Raw genomic sequence first — 9,610 nt, 5'->3', positions numbered from 1 at the left:
CGTTCTGGCCTTGTAGCTCAGTCGGTAGAGCAGCGGTGATCTAATCCGAAGGTCGTGGGTTCAAATCCCACCCTGGTCAGAGTTTTTCTCTGTCCCTGTGTGGGCCCAATTCCAATACAAGGGTTGATCCCTGATGGAATAATTGGGTACAAAACTTCACAGTAGTGTTAGGCCTCATTCGAACTTGCAATCATTACTCCAAATGCTACTGAAGGACAACAACTAGCGATTACCTTTTGATTTAGAGTTGTCAAAATTTGGTCCGAATTTGATTACAAATTCTTAGAAAGTTATAATGATTCTAAACTTGGTAATTATCGAGAATATACATGTTGTGATTTGAATTCCATTTAATTCGTTTCGTCCGGCTTCTATTTTACATCTAATTCCCGTCGAAAACCTACAGTACTGAGGGTCTCTCGAGTTTTTGGGGAACCAGAGAACATGGCTAATTTGAACTCGGGAACACTGGAGAACAAAGACAAAATATCCTAGGGAACATAAACCATTTTAGACACACGTTTGGAAAGAATTTTCGGGAACAAGGGAATTTAAAGGGAACAAAGGAGCAAGGACCCCCCCCCCCCTCTTCTTTCTCTTCCTGGGCGGCCCTCAGTACTTGTTCAGCCTTGCAAAGAGAACTGATCAAAGTCTAATGTACATTCAATTATTTAAAAAGTTTGAAACATTTCAAAGGAAACTATACAAGTAAAACAGATGCACAGTGTCTATTTCAAATTACATCAAAGTTCTCTCTGGGGGCATTACAATATAGCTAATATTCACAACAGATCCCGAGGGGAGGAGTACTCGCATATGAAAGGGGCTGGGATGCTCGTCGCCTCGCTCCGGGTGGAAGGGGGTAAATTTCGGATTTTATTCTCGCTTAGGGTGTCCTTGGCTCCATCACATGTAGTAGTGAAGGTCTCGTTTAGGGTTGCACAAAAAGAAATATGAAAATAAATAATAAATGGTTTTAATATGGTCTCTTTTAGGGGTCAAAAAAAGCCTTGGCCACGCCCAGATTGGTCTCCTTCAGGGGTTTAATTCAAACTTTCCGAAAAGCATCCCTGCCCCTTCATATGCAAAGTACTCCCGGGTAATGGACTCCCCAAAGTCGCTTTTGAAGCAGCTACATCTATCTTTTTTCAACGAGGGAGAAAATTGACTTTGCTAGAAGACAGAAAGGGAGGACGTGGAATAAATTATGTACATGTAGGTGTTACTACGAACAAGATGATTATGGTTTAATATCTTTAGTAGTACGAACGACTGTTACAACTTATGTACAGTATGTTTTTTTTTTACCTTACGTTAAGTTGTGATCACCCTGCGAACAGAGCCTCCTTTTGTCTTTTTCTTTACTGAGGAGGAGAAAAGGAGGCTCTGCCCGAATCGCGTCAACTCTTTGAAGCCGCCGGAGCCCGAACTTCTGGACTAGTCAATCTTGTTTTCTCTCGTCAAACCGGTTTTTCCAGTGCGAGCGTCCGTTTAGTGACAAAACCGATGGTTATAATTGAGCTCGCTGTACCATGAAAAACCAAGATGGCGGCGAGATCTGGCATATTAGGCTTGGGTTCGAGACTGTATCCTGGCAACATGCAGCGCATATTCAACAAAGATCTTACTCGATTCATGCAGAGCCTTTCTCGAGAACGCCAAAATCGAGCAAGCAAAAGAAAGGCTCTGCTAGCAGGGTGAGTTGTGGTACAATTTTTCCGTTTTTATCGTTGACAATAAAATAATATTTCCTCATCGAGAGGGCTATTTCATCAAAATTGGGATTTTTTTGAGCGTACACGCAGATAAATATCAGTGCAATGAAATACGCAAACTAATATACATGTATAAACAGAATAAGTGAATACAAAGTAGAGCAAAAAACTTCTCTTGCTAATACAGCATTAAAAGGAAACACAACAAATTCTTCACTTGACTGTTTCAGTCCCATCCATGCACTATACTTGGCTTGGCTTTAAAAAAGGTGGCTGTAAGCCGTGAGCGCCCAAGCGATCGTTCAGTAACTTCACTTCTTTTAAAATCAAAAGTAGTTTATAATGTAGCACAAACAGAGCTCTTTTTAGCAACAGGAGAACCTGGGTCCGACTGAGACGAGTTTTCTTGAGTGACACCTGTCTGTTGTTGTTGTGGTTGTTCCAATTGTCCTGAGTATTCCTATGGATGCAATAAGCACAAAATTCACGAAGTAGTCAACCTCAAGAAGAATGTTAGGGGTCTTGGTGTTTTTTCCTCCATGCCTTGTTCCCGAAGACAAAGGGGTTCTTTGATGTGAACGACAAAAAACAAAGAACGAATTAATGTGTATTCAGGCACTTTGTTTGAATGTTGTTAAACCTATTGATGTGTCGAAATTTAGCTTCCTTTGTGCTATAGTCTTTATATTTTTGTACTTTTCTTCCAAGTCTGCGAGTGTACTCCAAACTTACTCAGGTGTTTTAAAGAACATATGAAGTTTCATATATTTAAATAAATATTACTCTGGAATAGAATGAAATGAAGGTTGGAAAAATCATCGTAGTTAGTTGGGACGCCTAGGCAGCGTTTACACGAACGCGGTTTCACATCGACACGGTTTCATGCCTACAAAACCGAGTCAAAATCGATGCGGTTTGAAAGTGTTTACACGGAACCGTTTTCGCCAGAAAATCCAAGTCGTGATGGTATAAGCGAGAGCTGCACTACGTGCTAGATTCACTATTTTGAAATGAACAATGCAAATTTCGCGCCACAATGGTAACAGTATTTAAATCGATGCGGTTTCGCTGTTTACACGACAGATGAAACTGCATCGTTTTGAAAACACTCCACAAAAAGTTTGGTAGCGGTTTCTATAACAGGTCTCGATGTAAACGCATCGAAATCGATGCGGTTACAAATGAAACCGCGTTCGCGTAAAAGCTGCCATAAGCAGCTACAAAGGAAGCCCGAAAATCCAGACCATGCGATTGTGCAGCGCTTGCTTTAATTTGCCAACTGAGCTTTATGAAAGGGAACCTTCACTAAAACAAGAAAATAACTTTAAACCACAGAACATAACGTTTACAACTAGGAATAGCTATCGCTAAGTGCCAACGAGGCAGTCAATATAATACATAGTTTGCAGATTTGTATCAGAGTTTTAAAATACCCAACAGTAGTTGTAATTTTTTTATTCGCAAGTACTGCAGCTCAACTTATCTAGTTAACAATAATACAATAACAATAGTTATTATACGGCTAGCTCCGTGAGCGGGCAAGATGAACCAAATCCTGCGCTGTGATTGGCTACCCGAGTGGGCAAGATGGAGCTATCTTGCCCGCTCGGGATTACGTGCTGTGTCCCGCAAGAGAAATTTCCCCGAAGCCGAAGGAGAACCCATATAATAAGTCCTTTATTGACCAAGCTTGTTCGGTCAAGATGGCTGGACATTGGCCTCGTTCTTTTTTTGCGTGTTTATTGACCTCGACTTCGTCTCGGTCCATAAAAACGCAAAAAAAGAACTTGGCCAATATCCAGCCATCTTGACCTCACGCTTGGTCAATAACCGATACAAATTGCACACTTTGTATCTCCAACAACAATTTAAATGTATACGTGTTTTGCAAAAATATGGAAAGTACTGCTGTAATTTTTGAACGGCCGTAATTTTAACAGGAATATGAACAAAATCAGGCTGGGTAAAAAATTGCCAAAGCGTTTTCGGACTTTTCAGTGTGAAACATGTAATGGGGAATCAAACTTTTTCGCACCGGCTGGTATTTTTTACAGGTCACAGGTCATTGTTTTACCAATACAGAAAATATCCTAAACATTCATAAAAGCTAACCTTAGGCCTAAAAAAAATAGGTCTAAGGTTAGCTTTTATGAATGTTTAGGATACTTTCTGTTTTTGTACTACAATGACCTGTGACCTGCAAAAAATACCAGCCGCTTTTGCACATGAAAGTTGTTTCACTTGTAGAATTTTTGTTTTGCAAGATACAGCCATGAATTACAAGTCAAATTGATCGTTGAATTGTGTACTTTGCACACAACATATTTCCTTTGAAAATTAAATTAAATTGTTCACAACTCAATAGTTACAAGACGACAAACAAACTGCTCTACTCGCGAACCAACGTCCGAAAAATTTGACAACAGCGGCCGGTTTAGTTTTGAGCTCGTTCAGTCAATATAGAACATAAATATTAAAGAACACTCAGAGCAAGTGTACACAACACAATTGTCGGGGAAATGGGAAAAAAATGTGTTTTCAGTCACCTCCGAACACAAGATCATCAACAGTCGCGCGCGTCATGTAAGTTTGTCTAATGACATCACACATCAAAACAGGAGCTTTCATTGGTCCCTACTAAAATCTCCAGGGAATCTATGCTTCACATTACACTTACGTCACAAGCAAATTTCCACGATGTGATTGGCTTATTTTTTTCTATTGTTACATTAAATTACTTTTTTCTCTGGATCACTCGACAATAGACCTTTTCCGCTAGTACATTTTGTTTTCCCAATACAAATCATGTGATAATACTCAGTAGGATTGGTCCTTTGTTTTGCTCATTAAAAAGAGTGCATGAAAGCATGAATATGTCTGCATGCACTCTTTTTAATGAACGAAGCAAAGGACCAAATCTCCTGAGTATTATCACATGATCTGTATTGGGAAAACAAAATGTACAAGCGAAAAAGGTCTACTTTTTCGCCTGCAGCTCGATCCCTTCGCGCGCGGCTCTATAATGCTGCCGCCTCGCGATCCTTGCCTTTTGGCTCGGTTCGCTCGTTGGCAATAAACATTGTTCCCAATTTTTCCAATGAACGTGTTTGTATTTGAAATAAATGAATTTCAAAAACGCTCTTTTTGGTTTTCAAATTCCCCGGGCGCTGCCATCTTGAACAATTGTGACGTGCGTGTTGGGGGCAACCACGACACATCATAATTATTCAAGGTGACGGCACCCGGGAAATTTGAAAGTGAAAATAAGTGATTTCTAAAATTCACTTTTTTCGATAGAAACACTTTCCTAAAGCAAACATTACTTTGTTCGGTTTAAAATTATTTATGAGTCGGAGTGGAGGTTCGCTTTAAGCCCATTGGGAGTTCAGGTTCCCGTACGAGGTGCATGAAATTATTTTTGAAATGTAAGAAGTCTTATATTATTTGAATTGTGGAATAGACCTCTTTCATAATGGCTGCCAAATAAATTACTCTTTTGTTTTAATGCTAATAAGCCCTACTAACCTCGCTACGACGAGCAAATTTCAAAAGAATATTTGTTTTAAAACGAGGGCAGTAGGTCTAATTAACATAAATACAAAAGAATGTAAAGTTGGTCGCCATTTATGAAAGTGGTCTATAGAATGAGATGAAGGTTGGAAAGGTCATCGAAGTTAGATGTAGTTGTGCAACTGCTTAAAGTGGCTGCATCACGTTATTTTAGGGTGTTTAGGGGAAATCTGTAGTTTATCACGAGTTTAACGTTCGAAAATGGGATGTGGAATTCATTTCTTTACTGATAAATTACCGTTACATCACAAACAAGATGATTCTGAGCAAAAATGGCCTTTACCCAGGCAATTTGCTGCAAAGTTGAAAAACATTGGGCCGCCATTTTTCAAATGCAATCCCTTCCAATTTTGTCGATTTTTGTACATCCATGCTTGTATTTCTTTTATGTTGTTCAACGGTTTTAAGTGGTTATCACAATATACAATTCTACTTTTTGGGCATTTTGGGTGTCATGAAAATTACATGATATTTGCATCATATTTCAAGTTGCTCAACCAACTGTGATTAAACTTCCAACCTTCATTTCACTACTAACACACGGGCTGGTTCCTAGAAGGAGGAATAAATTATACTTGATATACATCATCAGTTGTAAGTTAGTTATTCCAGAGATAAATCTGCTATTCTAACAGAACAGAATTTATTCCGGGGATAAAGGTATTCCTGGATTAAGGCACATTTATCCCTGGAATAGAGTTACTACACAGTTTCAGGAACTGGCCCCAGGTGTCTTGTTTACCTGTCATGACCTGTAGGAAACTTTCAGTAATTATTTATTGCAAGTACCAAGAGATTAACACAAATAAGTATAAATACACATGTGATTATACAAAATCGCACGCTCTCATTGGCTCGCTATCTCGGATTATCAGCCGATAATCACCTCAACGGACAAAATGGCTGCCAGTAGTCGTTTTGCCACTGTAAGTGAAGATGATTTTCACATTGAAATGTTTTTTTTCTTATCTTTTTGGAAATAATCACCTGTCTATTTATACTAAAACAATTATTATTCGCCTCAGGCTCAGTGATTATCGGTGAATATTCACTGAGACTTCGTCTCGGTGAATATTCACCAATAATCACTTCACCTTCGGCAAATAGTTGTTAATTAATCGTTTCTGCAGTCCTTACAGCTGTACCTCAAATTTTGGCCATGTTAGAGGCATTTCAGTACCATAGTTGATGGCCCACCATGAAATATCTGCAGGAACATCAGCTGCTTCAAAAACAGCTTTGAGATCACTGTAGATACCAGATATCCTACAAAACACAAATAAATAAAAAAAAGTTGCACAAATTGATGCAAGAACAAACACACATCCATACAATGAAATTGAATTCTTAAATAATTGAAATGATGATAAAAATATTACCCGGTACTATCATAATTATTTGGTTGCATTTATTATTATTAAGAACTGTTTACCTTGTTTGTAGCATTACCTAGTATTTAACAGCTTATTGATTTTCATTTGATTTTGAATACTGTCCCATACTGCCTTTGTGAATACTTAACAAATAGACCCGTAGCCCGCAAGGGCTAAAGGTCAATAGCCCAAGAGGCGAAGCCAAATGGGCTATCTTTGAGGTGTTACATTGGCCCTGTTACAATATAACACTTATCCTGAGGGACACAAGAAAATAACCATCAAACCTCAAGACAACCTTTTTCCAATCAAAAACAGACAACACTTTTCTCTGAGTCCACAGTCCATGCTCATGACCTCCAATCTCACAACAACAGATGAAGCCTTAAAAACCAGATACAATGTACCTCTGTTAAGATATGATTGATTATTTATTGTAAATGCTGACTTTTACTTACCTGCTGAAGTGTGGCACCAATGACATCTGCTGACAGTAGTTCAGTAATGTACCCCTGAAAAACGTTTTCCGTTCCTCTTCAGATTCTTGGCACTTTTTGAATACATGACGCATATCCTCTTCATACTTTGGGTTGTAAGTTCCTATATCTCTCAAACTTTCTTGGTACTTGTCTTTCATAACCTGAGCATCATTTCCAGCTTTATCAGACTTGTCTTTAAGTTTTTTCACTTGCTCCTCATTGATGGTGCTTCCCTCTACAGATGCTTCCTTGTAAAGCCTCTCTGCCTGGTCTCTGACTTTGCACGCCTGATAGTATGCTCTTTTGCACTTCAGCACTACAAAAGTATTGGTATTTATATTCATCAAGTATAAGAGTATTTGAAACACAGTGTTCGGCACTAACTTTCTGACTCATTTGCCCTTTGGGTAACCAGCTTTGTTTTTTTTTTTGGCAACCATGTTTTTTTTTCTTTTGTCCACTTTCTAAAGACCTGTTGCTCATTAAAACTCAAAGGAGGCTTGTAAAAATGTTAATTTTGTTGGTGCACAAAGGAGGTTATAATACAAGCTATTAGAAACTGTTATCTGATAATTTGGTGTTTGCTGGTCACTTAATTAGTAAATTAGTAAATGCTTTGCAACCAGATCAAATGCAATCGAGAAAATTTCAAGAATTTCCCTTGCCAACACCATTTTGCTTTTTTCTAGACAACCGAACTGAAAAAGACTCATTTTCGCAGTTCATTTACAGGCTTGTTCAATACCAAAGTATCATAGCATATTTGACTGTGCGAAAACTGGGTTCCATGGCTACGAACATGTTCCTCCTTCAAATCTGTTTTGAGGATTGTACCAATATATTTTTAACATGTGCAAAAATAAAAGATAGGAAAGAGATGTAACATTGTCAATTTTTTTATCACATTGACAAGGCAGTGCAGCACAGTGGTTAGGGCACTTGCCTTGAGATCCGGGGATCCCAGGTTCAAGACACATTCTGACCACTGGTTGAATTTGTTCCTAGTAGTCCCTGGTTCAACTTCTCAGCTGCACTTGTAAATAGCCAACTGGTTTCCCTCCGGCCAGCTGGGATTCTTAACAGTTGTTGTTGAATGTTCTGTCGTGTCGTGATTGCGTTTCATTGGCCCTGAAGAGCCCCTGTGGGGAGTGGTCTATTAAGTAAGTATGTATGTACGTTATATTTACTAGTCACTTTCTTCGTTAGAAATCAAATTGTTCCGCAAAATATAAGTCCAACAAAAATTCTGATTGCCCGATTGGGCAAGTCTTAGAGTTGTTTTACTGGCCACGGATATATTTCCCTTGCCCTGGGTAATCAGGCAAGCGTTAGTGTCAAACACTGAAACACCAATTAATTTATGGCACCCTAATGTAAAAAAGTACACTCCATGCATAATTATCCAATATTACATACAGAAAAATTAACAGTGATAATCTTAATTATTTCATTACAATATAAAAAATAACAACAAATAATTAATGAATCGGACGTCCAAATCCTGGCGTTAGGTTGATGTGATTAACTTGTACATTCAGATATGGCTGTTTCTGGAATATTAAATTTATCTTCAACTGACAAACAGGCCAATGTAGCCAAAAACCAATTTACTTACAAATAGCATACCGTCCTATAATCCTAAACTTTTACAAGATAAACATTTAGACCTTTGCTGCTCCATGTTTTGTCATCTTTAAAGAAGTCAAATTCTGAAGAGTACTGCATTCAACTTTATCATTACACCAGCCAATAACTGTACCTTCATCATGCCTCTTAGCCCAAGGCTTCTGTGCCTTCATGAATCCCTCTTCTGCACTTTTGGTTTCTTTCCAACTGAGAAGTGACTTATGATAGTTGGTTGATTTCCATTTTTGTAAATTTCCATGGACTTGGTTACAAAGTCTTATTTGAAGTTCACTGTGAATCTCAGCAAGTTGATCAGCTTCATTTGTGACATTCAGCCAGGCACTTTTGAGCGATGCATATTCTGGACCTTTGTTGACCAGTTCATTCCACTTTTTACTCCACCCTATAAAAATTGGAAGTACAACTGGGTAGTGTTGTACTATTACTGTTCTGTGGTTGTGTTTTCACTAGGCCGATTAACTAGCTGAACATTCTTTCTAGGCTTTGTTTAGAAACCGACTTTTACTAGCTAAAAGTGACAACTGTTTTCACTGTGAAATTTAACCCGCAATCTAAGCCGCTAACTCAGAGGATTCAAATTGCAAAAGCGCACCATAATAAAAAAAATGAAAGGGGCCGTAGTGCTTGGAAATGACTTCTCTTGTGATTATTTTCGCTGTATTTTTGACAAGTAGAAGGAGCCAATGAGGCTTATGTCCTTACAAATAAGGAAGATGCGACGAAATGTTTTAAATGATTCTGTCAAGCCAACAATGAAACAACATTCAGTGCCATAAGCGAAAGACTACATATATGTAGGTTTATCCAAGACCACAATTCTGGTTTA

General features: G+C 38.4%; 1 protein-coding gene across 1 annotated transcript in view; it reads right to left on the bottom strand.

Annotated features, from left to right (window-relative positions):
- Window positions 1–332: 332 nt before the first annotated feature.
- The window catches only part of LOC137996958 (protein kinase C and casein kinase substrate in neurons protein 2-like), a 10,686-nt gene continuing 1,408 nt past the window's right edge, over window positions 333–9,610 (bottom strand). Inside the window, exons 2-5 of the mRNA XM_068842615.1 lie at window positions 8,897–9,166; window positions 7,117–7,453; window positions 6,431–6,551; window positions 333–2,175 (exon numbers count right to left, since the gene is read on the bottom strand). Of these exons, the coding sequence (XP_068698716.1) occupies window positions 2,053–2,175; window positions 6,431–6,551; window positions 7,117–7,453; window positions 8,897–9,166 (851 nt within the window). The 3' untranslated portion in view covers window positions 333–2,052. The remainder of the gene's footprint in view (window positions 2,176–6,430; window positions 6,552–7,116; window positions 7,454–8,896; window positions 9,167–9,610) is intronic.

The sequence above is a fragment of the Montipora foliosa genome, chromosome 3 (assembly GCF_036669935.1).
Source record: "Montipora foliosa isolate CH-2021 chromosome 3, ASM3666993v2, whole genome shotgun sequence".
In the NCBI taxonomy this organism is placed as follows: Eukaryota; Metazoa; Cnidaria; class Anthozoa; order Scleractinia; family Acroporidae; genus Montipora; species Montipora foliosa.
Note: the sequence above shows the minus strand (reverse complement) of the source record. Positions and strands in the feature narration are given on the sequence as shown.